Consider the following 19,490-nt stretch of genomic DNA (forward strand, 5'->3'; position numbering starts at 1 on the left):
ACCCATTATGTCCAAATCATTTAGTTGCCCAGAAACATTCTTCCTATAATCGCAATACCTTCCCAAATTAGAGCCACATAAGCTATTTGTATCATTTCTTTCACATAGCCATCAGCCTTACCAAAATTTCTTTCAAATGGGGCGTTGGATGAGGCCAGAGGTAAGCAGCCAATATTAACGCTGACGATATTTTGCTATTTTTAAGGTTAAATTTTGTTTTGTCTGATAATATATACCTTCCAGGTCTACCCACTATTGGGTGCAATGGCATTTGTAACTAGCTTGTGTACCTTCCAGCTTACAAGAAACGTGTTCCTGAACCCAGAAGTCAGGTACCAATTCCATCATTCTTTGATTCCTTTCTTGTTGATTAAACATGTGAATTTGTTCTATTGGCTAATAACTGTTTGGGCTGGAATTTATTCACAGGATCAACAAATCTCACCGTCTTGCAGGAGTGCTGGATAATGAAGAGGAAGGAGAGAAATATGCTCAGCATGGTCTCCGGAAGTTCCTTCGGACTCGCCGGCCTGAGATTATGCCTGCCATCAACCGTTTCTTCACCGACGAAGATAAATAATTTTATGGCTTCAAAATATAATCCACAGTTGTAACACATGGTTGTCAATAAATTCATTTTCTTATTTTATAATATGCAGTTTTTGCAAATTTGTGCTTCTTTTCAAATGTTATACTATACTGAGAGTCTAAGACTGCCATTGTAATTAATTTCGCTTGTTGGAATTTTCCAAATAACAATTACAAACATTTCTCCTCTACATTATAGCATAAATCAGAACTGCAATAAACGTATATTTATTTTTATTTTATTTTATTTTCGTTACAGTTCAGCGTTTATTAGTAAGTTTAATCCAATAATATTAAACCCGAATTTTAGAACCATATAATTTCCTCTCTTCCATAAAAATTATAACGAAATTAAACTTAATTTAATCAAATCAATTAAATGACAAGTCATCTATAATGGCAACATTTTAGAACCATTAAGCAAATCATTTTGATTTTTTAAGAAGCAATATTATATGTAATAAAAAAATAACTAACTATAACCTTTTTTTTAGAAAATTAAAAAAACTTTCATAGGAAAGACGTAACCTTTCATTTTCTCTTTTATGATCAGGAAAAAAAAGTACTATTTAATTTTATAATATAAAAAAATTTCTTAATTAATTTTATTTTTAAAAAATATGTTAATCTAATCCTTCATTTGATCATTAATTAATGATCAAGTATTTTATTATTTAATTTTTATAATTTTAAAATACTCATTAATTAATTTTTTAAATTTTTAAAAAAATTATTAATTAATTTTTTTATATTAAAAATATTTTTTTAATATTTAACGATTAAAATTAATAAAAAATTAATTAATAAATTTTTTAAAAATTTAAAAATATTTTTATTTATTATTTTAAAACTAATAAAATGAGTTTGATCGTACTAAATAGTTGTCAACTATTATTAAATGAAAATTGTTTTAATTTTTTAATTTAATAATAAATTAAAAATGAAGTGAATAATCTGTCTGCGCCAATATCATTGTCGCTGATTGGATGCCCGACCATTTTCAGTAATTTTCTGGCATTTTACACTAGCATATTCCCTCTGGATTTTGCCTCAAAACCCATTGTCTTTATCACATCCATTCCTGCCCATTTTGCCACTCCCTTCAATCTTTCCCTAAATGGATCTTTCTAAGTACTTGCTTTTTATCACAGCTTTGGTGCTGCTCAGTGTCGCTTCAGCTTGCTCCCATGGAAAGTGCGGGGTCTGTGTCCGGAATTTTTTTTTCAAAATTTTTTCTCCCTTTTCAAGTTCAGAAACTTACCTATTCTTGCAGCTGTTTGGGTTAATTTGTTTACGGTTTGAATGACTTAGATGTTGGAGAAATGCTCGTCGGACCAAGATTGCGACGCCGGACTCTATTGTTTCTACTGCGTGGAAGGGTTTTTAAGCTATAAATGTGTGAGGTCGTCCGCTACAGACCAATTCAAGCTTCTGGTACTCTCAAATGTGTTTCTTCCTCTCTCTTATGCCCTCTTTACTTATTTATTTAATATCCTGAAAAGAAATGGTGCACATCATCCGCCACAAAATATTGCTTTTGGAATTTGGCAATTTCTAGGAAGTTCACAAGAGTGGTTGTGGGCTCCTTAGTTTAGCGGCTGCCATAGCCGATAAGACACAAGAGCTTTGGTCTGGCCCATTTCATCATAGATGGAGAAAAAGTCATCATGTGGGCTTTTGTTAGCCTGCAATTCTGGGTGGGAAATTCTAAAATATAACCCTTATACATAGAACGATTTTATATTTATTTTATTTTATCCGTTGATAATGATGCAATCCTCAAATTATAAATAATGAATTTTATATATTTATGATAAAAGATAATATCTATATCAAAAGCACTTGATAATTTGTTCATGGAAGACTGCAATATACTCGATTAACTAATGCTACTCTCACTCTTTGTCAACAGAATGATTCTCTGCCTTTTAACAAGTACGCATTTTTGACAACACATAATGCCTATGCTATTGATGGATATCCATCCCACACTGGAGTCCCTCGATTCACTGTTACCAATCAGGAAGATACTGTCACTCAACAGCTAAATGTACATTTTCCCATTACTTTTCTTTTTCTTTCTAATGCATGCTACAAGTTCACTGCTAAAATTTTTTAATTATTTATTTTTAGAATGGAGTTCGTGCCTTGATGCTCGACACCTATGATTTTCGTGGAGACGTATGGCTGTGCCATTCATTTAACGGACACTGTTATGACTACACTGCATTTGTATGTATATTTAGTCTTTGCTAATTCTAAGTCTATCTATTTTTCTAGTTTGGGCCTTTGTGTTTCTTTCTCCTTTCTGAAAATATAAAAAGATTTGTATGTCTATGATTTTTTTCTCCATAACAGGGTCCTGCTATTGACACCCTGAAGGAAATTGAAGCTTTTTTATCAGCAAACCCATCAGAAATTGTGACAATAATCTTAGAAGATTATGTTCAAGCCTTTAAAGGATTGACAAAGGTGTTCACCAATGCTGGATTGATGAAATATTGGTTTCCAGTGCGGAACATGCCTAAAAATGGACAGGATTGGCCTCTAGTCAAGGACATGGTAAAAAATAACCACAGGCTACTCGTTTTCACTTCAATTAAATCCAAAGAAGAAAGTGAAGGAATTGCTTATCAGTGGAATTACATGGTTGAAAATCAGTGTAAGAATGTTAAATTACCAGATTTTTTGCTTCCAATTATATTATCATCTAGCTATACTAGTACTACTGTCCTATCCACAATCTGCTCGCTTCTATGGACATATAATATTTGATAGGACATTAATTGTTTCTGCAGATGGGGATGGTGGTATGCATGCAGGAAGTTGTCCTAATAGAGCAGAGTCACCTTCCCTCAACGATAAGAGTAAATCATTGGGGTTGGTAAATTACTTCAGGACTATCCCCATGAAGGAACTCACATGCATAGATAACTCCAAGGATCTTTTAGACATGCTTCATACTTGTTATGGTGCTGCTGGCAATAGATGGGCTAACTTTGTTGCTGTCAATTATTACAAAGTATGGGTTGCACGTTATCTACACGCTTTTATTAAATTTCTAAGCAAAAGAATCGACTCCTAATACCTCTTTATGTCAATTTTAATTTTTTTTATTTAATCAGAGGAGTCAAGGAGGTGGATCATTCCAAGCTGTGGACACACTCAATGGAAAGCTTTTGTGTGGATGTGATGATATCCATGCATGTGTGGTAAGCTAAAATTTTATACTCGCAATTTTAATCACATACCCTTGTCTACTAATTTCATCACCTTGCATGAGCAAATAATTTCAACAAATGCACCCACATGCCAAGCTATGTCATCTTCATAAGAGGATATTTTCTCTAATCTTAAAAATATATATATGTATGAGTGTACGTAGATTGTTTTTGCAGCCTGGGTCAAGTTTATCAGCAGCCTGCTCCGCCCAAGATAAATTGTAGTGAGAGAACACCTGCATGATGTTGAAATGGATGAAACGCTGGAATGAAGGGAGAGAGGTTAGGATTCAGTTCTCTTAATAAATGATCATATTTTGCATTTAGTGTACATCAACAGACTTAATAATGTTATACAACATAGCAGGTATTCTACTAGTAGATTAGAATCTGGCTCAAACCTAACTAATTAAGCTAGGCAATAATTGCTGTGGACCAAATACCTGTATGAGTTGCTGCAGCTAGATATGAGGAGTTGGGGACATCGTAGGTTGCGTAGAATGAAAATAAACAGACCGACAGGGAGCGGCACTGGGCAAGCAAAAGTTTTGGACCACCGAGAATCTTAAAAACTAATAGGCCTTCCTAAATATGGGCTTCAAGTCCAACATCCCGTCAAGGATTCAAACTCTAAAGTTCAACATTGCCGTTGAATTTTAATATTTTAATAATTGAGCTCCGGTAACTTTAACTTTTTATTAAAAAATATATATAATATTTATTAATTAATCTTTTTATTTTAAAAAATATATTAAAAAATTTTAAAATTTTATTAATTAATTATCATTTTAATTTTAATTATTAAATATTTTATAATTTAATTTTTAATTTTATAAAAGCATTTATTAATTAATCTTTTTAAATTAAAGGCATTTAAAATTTTTTTTACAACATATAAAAGCTAAATTAATAGAATGATTAATTTAATAAATATTTTAAAATTTATAAAAGCTAAATTAATAGAATGATTAATTTAATAAATATTTTAAAATTTTATAAACATTTTAATTTTTTTTTTAAATTAAAACATTAAGATGAAATAATAATTTTACTTTTTACTAATGATCTCTCACTATACCACATACAACCCTCTAAACGAATCTATTGCTTTTCGTTTTCTGGTCACCAAAAAGACGAGTGGCTCACCACAAGGCTTTCGAGTAACTCAACGACGCAGAGAAGGGAGACTTTGTCCTGCATGCTCTAAACACTCATAATTAATTTTGTTCTGCCCGATCTAAATCAAAGAACAAGAAAAAAAAAAGTCTCTGCTTTATTGTTTATTTGTTAATTGTTTACACTTTTTATAATAAACACAACAATAATAATATTGCAGCATATGGGATGACTTGCATTTGAAGGAATTCAATTAGTAAATTATCCAATTATTTCATATATTTGATAACTTAGAACTTTTCTTTTGAAGCATATTTATGAGATTAGCTTCATGCTTGTTTCTTTGCGTGACCAATGGGCTACAGGAGAGAGTGCTTAATAGAATTGGATTAATTAGAAAATAAATAAATAGGAAATCTTTCGCTATCATGTAACAGTAGAGATGGGCAACTAACCAACTGCTTGATTACCCAACACATTGGGCCAGAGAGTAAGGAATCTCTACTCAACAATGGCTTTGTCCATATTATCAATAATTGAGTTGTCATTGGTCTGCATAATAAATTACTAGTATCCAAGTATTATAGTTATTTGTAAACCTTCAATTTTTATAGTCTAATTTAAAAATTCAAAAACTAATTAACAAAAGTTTTAGGAGATTTTTTTAGTTATAATGTAATCCAAAATTTTAAAACATTATTAACTACGTGAATAGTAAGAAGTGATATCAATATATGTGGCAACCGTTGAATGGCCTAAATCTAGGATGCTAATCTAGATTTAATTGATTGTGTAATTTGACTACAAATGCTTTTAGATTCAAAAACTATTCTATCGACCTTGGGATTTTAATTTAAAAAGTTAAGAGGTTCATGTGAAATACAGAAAGGTAATAGTGATTTATAATTATTGACCATATTAAACATAAACACAATCTCCCAAAAGAATATGAAAGTTAATTCATAGTTTTATCTTAAGTAAGTCCATAGATTAGATGGAGAGAGACCTAGATTGCAGTGTGAAATCTGTAGGTTTTTTTTTTATTTTTTATTTTTTATTTTTTTATTTTTTTATTTTTTTATTTCGATCAGTCAAAGCTAGCCACAAAAGTCCAGTTTTTTTTTAGGCTCATCAAACTTTGTGAGCTAATCAATGCACACCCAAGAAATATAGTGGTGAGGAGCATGTGAGTAGGTAGATTAGGAGGTATCTAACACATGCTCACAATCTTAAAAAAAGAAATAAAAATACTTAATACTAATTGTAAGCATAATAATATGTGATTTTGTATCAGATCTGCATGATTGCCCTAATCCTACTTTCACTAGGAACATGCTTCGATGTTGCTTAATTTGTGTGTTTGAGAATAATGGCCTGCATGTTATTAGCCTATGATAGATGAGAAAAGCATAAGAAAGAGAAAATTAATTATAGGTATAATCATTGTTTACCCTTCTCAAGGTTGCAGATTAAGGATATAATCAATTTAATAATGAATACTATATTGATCCCTTTAAGTTGACCAATATATGACAATGGTGCCTGCACTGTACTCGATGTAAGTTTGAATGAGATTGAGAATGTTTGCAAGAGAAATTAGACGCATGTGTGCAATGGGTATTCCCATTTTCAAGGGTGCATGTCTAGGTTCTAGCATTTCTATATTTTAATTAGCATTAAACTATAGATATTAGATGCGCAAAATGAGGTTTATGTTACTAACCCAATACTTTCAAATACATCCTCCACCAACTATTATTCTTTAATTAGTATTGCCTTTTGCTCTATGTGAGGGTTATAAGGGCTATTGAGTAACTTTCAAGTAGAAGGTATTTTTTGTTTATATATATATATATTAATTACAGTCAGGTGCTATCATCATCTTTCAATTTAGGTTAAGAGAGACAATGACATTAAATAAAAGGTTTAGGCATTAGCAACAAAAGCTATATCTGCATATTTTGATGCCTTGCATTGGTGATCATATCTGGCATGCTAGAGTTCCAGATAACAGGAAAGAGTAGAGCCTCTAGAGTTGCAGACCAAAAACCTGAAACTTCAGAGTAATGTAACAGCCTAGTTTGACTTTAGGGGGGAAATACTAACACTATACTATGAAGATTGCATCATTGAGCACTATGTATGTGGGCTTCAAATATTTGGATAAAACAATTTTTTTATGTAACAAAAAGCAAACCCTATAAACTTCCACTTGCTTGCCATCAGCAGCCATAAAGATATATGGTCATGTGTCTGCTCTTTTTAGTTTTTTATTATCAAAATCATAATACCCACTTCAAGTTTTAGAATGAATTGATCGAACAAGACCCAGAACTTGTGTGTCAATGAAACTATGGTCTCAAGCAAGAATCCATGAGATCATGGCCATGAACATGAAGAGAACAAAGGGTAATATATGTACATGTACATTTGTGGGTAACAAAAGAAATTAAGATGGTGGTTTTGGTGGTCACTAACTGTCTGGTACTTGTCAATTGTCCTCAAATCGTACGAAGAATGATTACGATATGCCCACGAGGGTGTAACGTGCAATAGGGTCATGATTTCCCATCGTTGTTTCTTGCACAAGGGCAGACCCATTTAGAACCCCACCAGTGCTAAAATTTCATGCCCATTGTGGCCAAGATCGTACCACATCACATGGGGTATTGAAACCCTCTTCCCCTTTATAATAACACTGAGGTATACCTAATGTGGGCTAAGTGTGAGAAAAGAGAAAAAAATATTTCCAAGCAAGATGAAGAGAGAAAGAAACAACAGCAAAGACAAGCACTTAGGCATCAAAACAAAATGAAATGGGGACCTTAACACATGGGGAGGTGGAAGTTGGGTGGCTTTGAGCTTGTGGAAGTGGAGCCAACTAAAAGGTAAGAATCTTTTGAAAATTTTTCAATTTGGATGCAAGCACTCACACACATAGGGCAATGTCTCGTGTTCATATACTATATATTTGATTATCTCTTAACTTAAAATAATCATCCATACATTGATTATTCTGTCAATAATCAATCATCTTTGTTATTCTATCTTCATCTTCACAATATTTGATTTTATTTCATTATTTATGTGCTTTCTAGGAATCCCAAGTTCCCAAAAGGTGACACATAATCGTGTTTATCAATAGACTAAGTAAAGCTTGAAAGCTGGAAATTCTTGTTAATCAATCTGATTGGTGACAACTTGCTTCTACAATATATACAATCAATTATAAGAGATATGAGTATATATCTGTATTCATTGAAGGGTCATTTTTGATATGAGGAAAACCACATTTTGTCAAAATTGACAGGCTTGTTTTATCTGTTTTCAATGTTGTTAGGATGACAAGTTGAAGCACATGCAAAGGTTAAGTTGTTTTCTGGCTTCTCTTGTTGGGTGTCAAATTTGTTATTATATGAAATATGCCAAAATGAATGTTCAAAAAGGCAATTGATGATAGGATTATGAATTTACTGCTAGGATGAATATACATCGGCTTGGAAAATCCATGTAAATATTGCCTACAATGACTCTGTCTAGCTAAGTCCAATCCACAATTAATCAAAAAGTAGCTGCCCAAGGACCACACCACACAACACCACACCACAAAATACTAATGCTCTTGTCCACTCAACCTACCACATATTCATTATATATATCAAAAATATGTCATGTCTGTTTTCATATTAAAATGGTCTTGTCTACTGTCATGAGATTTTTGAAATTTAATTTCAATATTAGATTCTAATTAAAATTTGAACATTAAAGGTACCACAAAATAATAACTCTTTACTCTTTTTTTTTTAGCGAAATTAATACGTTTAGTAGAAATGAATTTATTTTTACATAATCTAATCTAGTTAAATTAATTTATTTTTAAAAAATAATACATTTAAATCAAATAAAGTCTTATATTCACATACTCCCATCTCTGCCAAAAGAAAAAACTAATGTTACAATAAACAAAAACAGAGTAACTGTGGAATCTAAATAGATTATACGTGTGCATTTATTGGCGAAGATTGGTCAGACATTATTAATTTACTCCATAAGTGTTTATGATTCCGGCAAATCTGTTATAGTATTAAATATTTTGAAAGCAGAGATTCTCCATTTGATCACCAAGATTGTGAGAGGTGTTCTTTTAAGAGGCTGCTTCACTGTTGCTCTGGGCTGCCTCTCATTTTTAAAGAAATTTTTTTAAAAAATAGAAAATACATTAAAAAATATATGCTAATGAGTTTTAGATGAATGCTTCAAGAATTAATTATTGATTCATATTTTTGTTTGAAATAATTCATTTAATATGAAAATAATTTAAATAAATTATCATAAAAAAATGTAAATTAGATTATTACAAAATTTTTATTTCAAATGGAGTTGATAAAGAAATGGAGTAAAAAAAAAAAGGAAAAGGGTAGAGAGAAGGTAAAGAAAGAAGAGAAATGGGAGCAGAAGGAGACAAAGATGGGAGAGAAAGGAGAGGAAATATCAAAGAAGAAAAAAAAAAAAAAAGAAGAAAAGAAAGAGACAAGTGAATGAATTGGATGAATGAAGACAGGTGCACGTGGACAGGGTAACCACACGTGCACTCAATCATCATGTGAGTTAACCCCACCCTCCACCTCCACCCCCAGCCCCAAGTTTTTATCTTTCCCTAAGGAGATAAGATGTTGAGCTCAGTCCCTGCGCTACCAAACAATTATGCTGACATTCTCCTCTCTCTCTCTCTCTCTCTCTCTCTCTCTCTCTCTCTCCTTGTTTGTGGGGCCCACCCTTTTATTCCCTAATTTCAATCATTCATTCTCATTTTTCTCACTATTATTTAAAAATATATTTCAAATATTTAAAATTTTCATTTTCAAAAACATTATATCAAAATCAATTCAAATTATTTTGAGGGGTCTACAAGAGTATAAAAATAAGAATTAAAAACCAAAAATGCACATAAAATATTAATAATATTGTCTATCATCGTAGATAATCTCTTTCTTTGAAAGGTTTACAAAGAAAATGAAGAGAAAGGTCTCGAAATCTTATTCTCATTTAGCTGGGGAGATGCCTGCAAGTGGTTATTAAGTTTGATGCCATCATGAATATTGCTTCAAGAGCTATCCCACAATCCCAAGGCACTCGAGCGTATATAAGTGTATCGTGTTATGTTTTAGTTTGATATTAAGGATGGAAAGTAAAATTAGATTGAAAAGGGGAAAGCAAGAAAAACAAGATTCCATTTTGACCAGCTTAGTAAAATCAATGTCAAAAAATAAATTAATGATTGGAAGGTGCCAAAAATCATAATCCACCAACAATCATGGATTGAGATAGTTCATGAACCAATGCCATGCCAATCTCCATCACCCAAAATTTTACATTTTGGTTCTCAAACAATAAAGGACAAAATAACAACAGGACATTCAATTAAAAGTCAACTCTTTCCCAAAATCAAAAAACATCTTTCTCCATTCTTCTTTGCTAATACACATACGTTTGATTTTAGTGCTACCAAATTGATTCATGGAATCGTTCGTACCCTTTTTTTCATAAGTTGGGAATTCAAGATTCTCCATCAATTTAAATAATATTAATAATATAAGATTTTGAATTTTACTTTATTAGATCAGCAGCAAAAAAAAAATACAAAAATAGGTAATTTTGTAAAATTAATTTATTTTATTTATAATTTATAAAAAGTGGAGTATGCATGGGAGTCAAACGAATCATAAATCAATTAGCGACCGACACAAAAGCAAGAGGACGAATAAGCATGGACTGGCGTAGTGTGTGATAAGAGCAACAATTCTCTTCCCATTCTTTTTTTATTATTCACATGCAATGGGTTTATTATATCAAGCGGTGAAACTGTTTTTTCAGTAAGTTCAGAAAATAATTAATTGTAAGAACTTTTTAAATAGAAAAAAAAAAGAGTCGGTCTCTTTGTTCTAGAATAATTCCATAAAAGAAACTTTATGAAAATGAGAAAATCGAGACAGGATTCACACGTGTGGATGCAAACGATAGAGGATCAATAATTAGAAAGAAATGGTATGGCGATTGGCGGAGGGAGAGAGAGGACCGGGTGAAAAAAAGCACAATAGTACAAAAAAGTGGGGATAGTGCGAGTGCAAGAGTTTCGTGACAATTTTTTTTTTCTTTTATAATTGTTTTAATCGTATTTCCTTTATCTGTTCGATCAATTACCTAACCGACGAGTCAATATAAATTAATTGAAGTTGAAATAATCTGTGTGTGTGTGTGTGTGTGTGTGTGTCATTGGTATGAAAAAGATGGTTGAACAAATTTGTAACTTTAGAAATATAGTAAAGGAAGGATTTGCATGTTTTGTGTCAAATCCTTTTCCGAGGATCCCCCAATAGATTCACACTTTTATTCAAGTCACTTTCCATTTCATCTTTATTGCCCATGTCATGACAACCCATCACCTTCAGCTTTCACAAGTCAAAACCAAAACCAAATTTCAATCTTCATTTATTTATTTTTATCATAATCGATTCATGTATAGAATATTTGATTAGACTGATGATCATGTACACCTACTGTACGGAATTTTCCCAATACATTTTGCTATTACTCCACACCACACAACTACAGGATTATTAATCCCCCCCCCCTCCCCACTGTACACTGTAGTTGTGGAACACTGCGAGATATGGTGGCTACACTGTCCATTCCATTATTTCTATTTTTGGGTTTTTATTCTTCTTACATAATTCTAATATTACAATGCATCATCCAAAGAGATAGAGTATTAAATGAGTAGTCTTATTCCACAGATTATCTATCTATCTATCTCGCTGAATACCAAAGTATGGCAAGTGTTGCAAGTAGCAAAAGAAGGCTGCTCCTGCTCCGGGGCGCTAATTCCATTCCAGGTAATTTAATAAGTGAAGCCCCACGCACGGCCACTGTGACTGTCTCCCATCTTATACCGAGGCGTGGGAAGCACTGTTTCACCATAGCATTAGCACCATCTCATGCACACATATCTATGCACTTTTCATCCATCTATCTCCGATACCATTGCCTTTTTTTTCTTCGTTGCCCTCCCTCTCCCTCCTCACTGGACGACTTCGCCGCCTTTCTCAGCTCACTTGCCCAATCCTTTCTATCTCCTGTTATTTTTTTTTCCCAATGGTCGGTTGCTAATTACAGCTAAAGGGTAACCTAAAAGCAGAGAACGAATGATATGGGTAATTAAAGTTGTATCTTCACATATAGCTCCAAATCGCCAGCATATCAAGTCCAGTTGATGTGATTAGCAGACAACAAATGATTTAATCACATTCTGATTTCTAAGCTGCTATTAATTATCATTATAGATTTGTGGAAATTAATTATGTGATTATTGCTAAGTATTTTCATCCTTTTCCTTTTCATAATTTGTTTATGAGTTAAAATAAAACAAGATAAATATTTTTCCCCTACTACAGTCCACAGCTTCAAAATTCAAACAAACTATAAGCAAGGATGAGTTTAGAAGTTGCAGTTGAGTGGAACCAAAAAAACTCTCTCTCTTCACTTATTCACATGGTAACTAGGAAGCTGTCTGGTAGTGGTATTTGTAATTCCATTTGCACAGATCTTGTTGACAGACATGTGAAGGGTACTGCCCTTTTATTTTAGGGCCAATGGGGTGCTGTGCATGTGCCCTCTTTTCATCCCCCTTTTTAACTCTTTGGTTAAGTCTTTTCTCTCCAGTTTTCTATACCCTTAATTTAAAACCATCTCATTTCTTTGGAACCATCGTAAACCATTCTCCCCCTCCACATAAATATCACTTCTTTTTTTTTATTTTTTTCCCATATTTTTGGCGTAATACAAAACATTCATGCCTTGAATCTTCGAGGGTGGTGTTCAAGAGTCAAAGAGGGGCAAAATATTTTTTGCTAATTTAATTTTCTCTGTAATGCTTTTACTGCTCTCAGGAATTAGAGGAGGGTCCCTCCCCTTGTAGGGTGCATGGTTTGGCCTGTCTGAGTATTCTCTCTCTACATATATCATTTATGCTTATTAATTCGAAGGCCTATCTCTCTATATATATGTGCACGCTTACGAGTTCTGAGTAGCTTCGGCTAAAGCAAGCCCATACCACTTAGCCATTTACAAATCTTTGTGGAGTGGGCTTTGAGCTTTTCTGGAAGCATCAATGGCTGTTTTTATGGTGGTTCTTGTTATATTTCTCTTGCTGCTCTGTATCTCCTCTGCTTTGTTGAGATGGAACGAGGTGAGATACAGGAAGAAAGGTTTGCCTCCAGGTACTATGGGTTGGCCAGTTTTTGGAGAGACTACTGAGTTTCTGAAGCAAGGTCCAAACTTCATCAAAAACCAGAGAGCAAGGTAATTATTTTCATTACTCTCTGTTTCTGTTCTGTTTCTTGTATCTTATAGATTAGAAGGTGCTCTGTTTTCTTTTTAAAAGGACTTCATTTTCTAGCTTGTGTTTATTTTAGTTGTGCAACTGCTCACATATCACTTTCAATTTGTATTTGCTACCGATCTTTATTGTTTTTAGCACTAGAGAACTAACAAATGGTTTTTAAAAGCGATTTTCCATTTTTCTCTGTTCTTCTTCTTTCACTTCAATCACTGATGGTGGCGACTTCCCATCCCCCTCTTCCTTTTTAGTTGGCGATTGGTTCATGATAACCCACAAAAGATGCTTATAATACCAAAAGCCAATTTTCCCCGTTCTCATCAAACTATGGCTGTCAGTTAGAACAGTTGTAAAGGGTTTTATTGTAAATTACTTTAACATGGTATATGTTTACTTTAACTAATCTTGTGTTTAATTTTATTTTTCTTTTTCAAATTACAGGTATGGCAGTTTTTTCAAATCCCACGTTCTTGGTTGTCCTACTATTGTTTCCATGGATCCAGAGCTCAACAGATACATTCTCATGAACGAGGCAAAAGGGCTTGTTCCTGGTTACCCTCAGTCTATGCTTGATATCTTAGGCAAATGCAACATTGCAGCAGTTCATGGCTCCACCCACAAGTACATGAGAGGGGCACTTCTTAGCCTCATTAGCCCCACCATGATCAGAGAACAGCTTTTGCCCACAATTGATGAATTTATGCGAACCCACCTCAGTAATTGGGATGACAAAATTATTGACATCCAACAGAAAACCAAAGAGGTGCATATTAGATCACAGACATGTAATCAGAAACTTAATCTAAGCTTTCTAATGTAAATGTGGTTCCATTATTTTATGCAGATGGCACTTCTCTCCTCTCTCAAGCAAATTGCTGGCAGTGATTCTAGCTCTATATCTCAAGCATTTATGCCTGAGTTTTTCAAGCTGGTTTTAGGCACTTTGTCATTGCCAATTGACCTTCCTGGCACAAATTATCGTCGCGGATTCCAGGTAATTTTTCCCGACTACTTATTTTTCTTATTCACATGTCTGTATATATTTTAATTTTCTTAAGTGTCCAGTAGTTAAAAGTGTTCACGTTACACAGGCAAGGAAGAATATTGTGAGCATGTTGAGACAACTAATAAAAGAAAGAAGGGCATCAAAAGAAACACATCAGGACATGCTTGGTTGCCTGATGAAAAGTGAAGAAAATAGATACAAATTAACTGATGAAGAAATAATTGATCAAATAATCACCATTTTGTACTCCGGATATGAAACAGTTTCTACTACGTCAATGATGGCAGTCAAGTATTTGCATGACCACCCCAGAGTTCTTCAAGAACTAAGAGTAAGTAGAAAACAAAGAGAGAGAGAGAGAAATCTTGGTTTTTGTTACTAATACTGATGGTATTGGTTCAATGTTCAATATGCAGAAAGAGCATTTAGCAATTAAAGCAAAGAAAAGGCCTGAGGATCCAATAAACTTGATTGACCTTAAATCTATGAGCTTTACTCGTGCGGTAGAGATCTATAATTCTTGAGCACAGTCATATTTTCCGACTTTTTGATAAAGAAAAGTTGAATAGACTTTGATCCGTTGTGCTTTTTCTCATGCAGGTAATTTTTGAGACCTCAAGACTGGCCACAATTGTTAATGGAGTCTTGAGGAAGACAACTGAAGAAATGGAACTAAATGGTGAGTATTAATTATTAAGAAACTAAAAAGTTCATAGTCTCTTCTGTGATGTCTTTATGGGCTCAAGAAGCTTTTTTGCAGCTATTTTTTACAACTTTGTCAAATGCAAAATAATGTAATAACATGTCATGGAAATGTTATCACATATCTTGGCTCATTGGTGGACCTAAGTATTATGATATACATAGCATACCTACCAGTCCAGCTAGGCCAATCTTTTGCTGCCCCTTAGCTTGTTTAAATTATATTTGACAAGAAAGGAAGCTTTTCAATGTCAAGAATGTTCCTATCTTTCTATATATAAGAAGGCTGAGTTTGACAGAGAAGGGAACTTTTTCTTTCTTTCTTTCTCTCTCTCTTGTGTGTTAATGCTTTTATAAGTTGGTGGACCATGGTCCTTAATGTGCACTAACTTTTGGCTAATCACTGGTTTTTCTCTCAGGATTTGTGATTCCTAAAGGATGGAGAATCTATGTCTACACTAGGGAGATAAACTATGATCCATTTTTATATCCAGAGCCATTATCCTTCAACCCATGGAGATGGCTGGTTAGTGACTCTTGATCATTATTTGCTTGCCTAGTTGTCCATGATTCCCTTCCAAGTGACTGATAAAGCTCTGTTTTGTTATTGTAGGACAAGAGCTTGGAGTCTCAAAACTATCTTTTCATTTTTGGAGGAGGCACCAGGCAGTGTCCTGGAAAGGAGCTAGGAATAGCAGAAATTTCAACTTTCCTTCACTACTTTGTAACTAGATACAGGTAATCACAGGATCTATTAAAATTTTAATCCCTCTTGATGGGTAATTAAGAACAGATTTAATTTGGGATAATGTTGTACTTGCAGATGGGAAGAAGTTGGGGGAGACACACTAATGAAATTTCCAAGAGTTGAAGCACCAAATGGACTACACATCAGAGTCTCATCTTACTAACTAACCTATGAATGTACATAAGAGATATAAAAGCAATTATCAGGAAAAGGGATAAGGATGTAAAATGATCTTTCTAACAGATTACAAATTATATTGAACATTTCCATTTTTGGCTATGAACTTCTAATCTTCTTCTTCTTCTTCTTCTTGTTGCTTACTTCACTACTATTATTGCAAAGAACACTGTGTGAGATTAGTGAAGCGGAACTACCATTGGACATAATTCAAATGCCAATAAAAGTATGAATCTTGAAAAGATTACCCTTGTTTGAAGCCATCTGGTTTAAGAATCTCAAGAAAATTGGCTGCTCAAAGCATACTAGACCTCTTGTGTGAAAATTTTGAATCGACTAAGACCTTGATGTAACATGGTACTAGGACATTGTGAAATAAAAAAGATGTCAATTCTACGAGTAGTACCAGTGTAGCTGTTGGATGCTTGGTGCGTTTCTCGCAATCGCATTATGGTTATGGGCTCCTAGCCTGGGAGCCCCAGCCTAGTAGCGAACGTCAATGGACTTTGGCTAACCTGAGAGCAGCTTTTGGACATTAATGGGTGTAAATATATCACGACGTTTCTGAGCCACCACCACTTTTTCCCTCGTCCTTTTAAACATGGAAAAGTTTCCCACAGTATGAAGTCTGAAGAAATCCCGCCGAATAGAACAAGTTGTGGCCCTCTAGGCCACCGGAGCCCGGTACGTTTACTTGGGCTCATTAATTATAAAACACACGTAGGTTTTGTGTGTTTGATTTTATGGCTGGCCCAACCAGCTCCAGCCCATATAGTTGTCAATATATGAATTTAAGTTTTTCCAACATATATACAAAATTCTTTGAGGAAAAAACTTATAGAAAATTTGAAATCCTTATATTTCTCTATTCCTCCTTTTTTTAGAAAAAACTTGTGTAATAAAATATTTTTTTAAAAAAGGTTTTAAAAAAATTGTTGAAATCAGTAAAATCGTTAAAAAAAAAAAAAAAAACTCTTTGTGCAAACAAAAAGGAAAAACAAATCATTTTAAAACAAAACAATAAGAGACTACACCCAAATAAAATAAATCCTCCCATTGTTTAATATTATATAAAAAATGATTAACTTATAATCCTCTTAAATTTTTGGTGCCATCTTTTCAGCTCATATGAAATAAAAAAGCGCAAACTGGACAGGAAGTGTGGGTGATTAATTCCGGTGGAGATCTGCCAATCAAGAATCCTTTGCGTTAAAAATGCACTAGGCGTTTGGAAAAAAAAAAAAAAAAATTCAAAAAGGAAGACACATCTTTGAGGAAATGAACCGAACAATTAATCGGCATTTTTGTGTAGTAATTCCATTATCCACTGATTGCTCAGTGCTTATTCGTCTCATGTCTATTTCAAAGAGGTCGCTTTCATGGGCTTTAACAAGCTCTCAAGATTTGATTGGAATGATGGTTGATAAATTAAAATTTAGAATCCATCTTGAATAGTATTTAAAAATATTTACTGTTTGATTTTTACCGTTAATTATATGAAATTTAAACATTTTAATAATTTAACTAATATAGAATTATGAAATTTCAAATCTGAAAAACTTTTATAAAAATATTAATTAATTCAAACTAAACTTAATTGCTCAACAGTGTGATCATATAAATTCAAAATTTTTTCTCACTTCATTTCTCATTTTAGAAAATTAAGATAGTCTTAATTTTAATTATTCTTATTATCAATGCATACATCCATCGGATTCTATTTATTTTATAAAAAAAATTCAAAAACAAATGTTATTACAATTTTTAAAGTTTTTATATTAAAAAAATTATTAACAACAAATATTTTCAAACCAATAAAAAAAATTTAGTAAACATATAAACAGTAACTATTATCTATCTCTATGCATAAATATAAATATAATAAAATAAAAAATATTAATTAATGAGTTAACAGCAAAAAAAAATTATTTTATTATAATTATACTCTTTATTTTTTATCATTTAAAATTTAAATGTTTAAAATTATTGAAATTGTATTTGGCATTATTTGTACAATTAAAAATTAACGGAATTCTTTCAATGCCATATCAATAAAATTTAAAATGAAATTAATAATAATTTAAAATAAATCTGCAACAAAATTAAAAGTATTGAATTTTTTTATATAATTATTTATTTTATTAATATTTTTTAAGAGATAAAAAAATAAAAATAAAATTTATAATTTCAGATAAATTATATATTTTTTTAACTACTTAACCAAGTTAGATTAGATAATTACATCATTAACTTTTTTAAATTCACTCTAAATATTAATATAATTTTAAAAAATAAATTAGTATTATATTTGAAAATTAAAAAAATATTCTAAAAAATTATTTTGTTATTTTTAATATTTTTAAATTTTAAATATTATTTTGAATATTTTTTAATATTTAATAATTAATGTATTTAATAAGATTATTTTCATTTTAAGCATATTAGACAAATGAAAATAATATCCATTAAATATTATTCTGGATTGGGATATTAATTAACAATTACTTTTTTTTTATTTAACTATTATTAATTATTGCCAAGGATGGAAACAATATCCCTAAATATTATTATGGATTGGTATATTAATGGAAGATATTTTTAAAGACAAATATGGTAAATAAATCCAATTAGTTGGGGTCAAAACTTATCTTTATTAAAATAATATATTTTATTTAAAGTTCAAAATGTAATTTTAATTTTTTAAAGGTTAAGATTTTTTTATTATTATTATAAATTTTTTAATATATTGATTTTATTTTAATTTAATTTTAAATTATGTCACACTAATTATTATTATTATAATTTTTAAAAAATATATAATTAACAATATAATTGAAAGTAATAAAAATATTATTTTAAAAAATAATTATAACTATTTTATTATCTTATATTCTCAAAAATAAATTATGCAAAATATAATTTTCAATCAATTTTATATTTCATATTATAAAATATAATTAATATATATTATTAATTATATACTTTTTTTAAGTATTGGTATGAATTTAAAAAAATTAAAATAACTTGATATATTAAATCATTGATAAATGAAGAAATTTATAATAATAATAATAATAATGTAAACTATTTTTTAGTATTATAAATTTTAATTTTATGAAAAATAATAAAAAAACTCTAATTGTTTAAAAAAATTATAATGGCACACTAAATTTTAAAAATTTATTAATTTAATTTTAATATTTTAAGTTATAACTAATATTAATCAATTTAGTTTGATTTTATTAATTTTTTTCATTAAATCCAATTAAAATAATTAAAAATTTTAAAAATAAAAATTTAAAATTAATTTAATTTAATTAATATTTTTGATTTGAAATAAATGCTGCTGATTCTTACAATAAAAAGTGATATTTTATGTTAAATATATATAAAAATATATTTGTTTTTTTTTTAAATAAAAAACAAAAACTGCATTTTAATTATGGTTTTTTAAGTTGTACATTCCATACATGTAATCTAATCCAATTTTTTATGATTTCTTGTGATGATGAGCTATGTTATGGTTTATGAGTTATC

The 19,490-nt window shown here is 31.2% G+C and overlaps 3 protein-coding genes across 9 annotated transcripts; all 3 read left to right on the top strand.

Annotated features, from left to right (window-relative positions):
- LOC110609431 lies at positions 1-649 on the top strand. Its single transcript, XM_021748999.2, has 3 exons — positions 1-160; positions 244-332; positions 430-649. Exons 1-3 carry the CDS (start codon positions 137-139, stop codon positions 578-580), a joined length of 264 nt encoding a protein of 87 aa, XP_021604691.1. The 5' UTR covers positions 1-136; the 3' UTR covers positions 581-649.
- Positions 650-1,626: 977 nt separating this feature from the next.
- On the top strand, positions 1,627-8,641 carry LOC110609430 (PI-PLC X domain-containing protein At5g67130). Of its 7 annotated transcripts, none has more exons than XR_002487037.2 (9): positions 1,627-1,789; positions 1,900-2,022; positions 2,501-2,638; positions 2,722-2,820; positions 2,947-3,250; positions 3,387-3,610; positions 3,714-3,800; positions 3,974-4,091; positions 8,024-8,641. XR_002487037.2 is itself a non-coding variant. In XM_043954010.1 (8 exons), exons 1-8 carry the CDS (start codon positions 1,706-1,708, stop codon positions 4,025-4,027), a joined length of 1,113 nt encoding a protein of 370 aa, XP_043809945.1. In that variant the 5' UTR covers positions 1,627-1,705; the 3' UTR covers positions 4,028-4,188. The 7 variants fall into 7 exon arrangements, 3 of the variants coding, with proteins under 3 accessions (XP_043809945.1, XP_021604689.1, XP_021604690.1); XR_002487040.2 differs by having other exon boundaries at positions 3,987-4,091; positions 8,024-8,637; XR_002487038.2 differs by lacking the exon at positions 8,024-8,641 and adding an exon at positions 4,943-5,965.
- A 3,265-nt stretch (positions 8,642-11,906) lies between these two features.
- Positions 11,907-16,077, top strand: LOC110609099 (cytochrome P450 85A). The gene is made up of 9 exons (XM_021748441.2): positions 11,907-13,283; positions 13,762-14,083; positions 14,165-14,314; positions 14,412-14,657; positions 14,743-14,829; positions 14,927-15,005; positions 15,448-15,554; positions 15,642-15,766; positions 15,852-16,077. The coding sequence occupies exons 1-9, from the start codon at positions 13,093-13,095 to the stop codon at positions 15,937-15,939; spliced, it is 1,395 nt and encodes a 464-aa protein (XP_021604133.1). The 5' UTR covers positions 11,907-13,092; the 3' UTR covers positions 15,940-16,077.
- The last annotated feature ends 3,413 nt before the right edge of the window (positions 16,078-19,490 follow it).

The sequence above is a fragment of the Manihot esculenta genome, chromosome 2 (assembly GCF_001659605.2).
Source record: "Manihot esculenta cultivar AM560-2 chromosome 2, M.esculenta_v8, whole genome shotgun sequence".
Lineage (NCBI taxonomy): Eukaryota > Viridiplantae > Streptophyta > Magnoliopsida > Malpighiales > Euphorbiaceae > Manihot > Manihot esculenta.

What these genes read in the sequence shown, in the direction of transcription:
- LOC110609430 (XM_043954010.1), top strand. Translation starts at nt 1,706, where the DNA reads ATGGATCTTTCTAAGTACTTGCTTTTTATCACAGCTTTGGTGCTGCTC. An exon ending in GTTATGACTACACTGCATTT is followed by an intron (nt 2,821 to 2,946) that starts GTATGTATATTT and finishes TCTCCATAACAG; the next exon opens with GGTCCTGCTATTGACACCCT. An exon ending in ATGATATCCATGCATGTGTG is followed by an intron (nt 3,801 to 3,973) that starts GTAAGCTAAAAT and finishes GAGTGTACGTAG; the next exon opens with ATTGTTTTTGCAGCCTGGGT.
- LOC110609431 (XM_021748999.2), top strand. Translation starts at nt 137, where the DNA reads ATGGGGCGTTGGATGAGGCCAGAG. An exon ending in GGCGTTGGATGAGGCCAGAG is followed by an intron (nt 161 to 243) that starts GTAAGCAGCCAA and finishes TATACCTTCCAG; the next exon opens with GTCTACCCACTATTGGGTGC. An exon ending in TTCCTGAACCCAGAAGTCAG is followed by an intron (nt 333 to 429) that starts GTACCAATTCCA and finishes ATTTATTCACAG; the next exon opens with GATCAACAAATCTCACCGTC.
- LOC110609099 (XM_021748441.2), top strand. Translation starts at nt 13,093, where the DNA reads ATGGCTGTTTTTATGGTGGTTCTTGTTATATTTCTCTTGCTGCTCTGT. An exon ending in GAGTTCTTCAAGAACTAAGA is followed by an intron (nt 14,658 to 14,742) that starts GTAAGTAGAAAA and finishes TTCAATATGCAG; the next exon opens with AAAGAGCATTTAGCAATTAA. An exon ending in CTATGAGCTTTACTCGTGCG is followed by an intron (nt 14,830 to 14,926) that starts GTAGAGATCTAT and finishes TTTCTCATGCAG; the next exon opens with GTAATTTTTGAGACCTCAAG.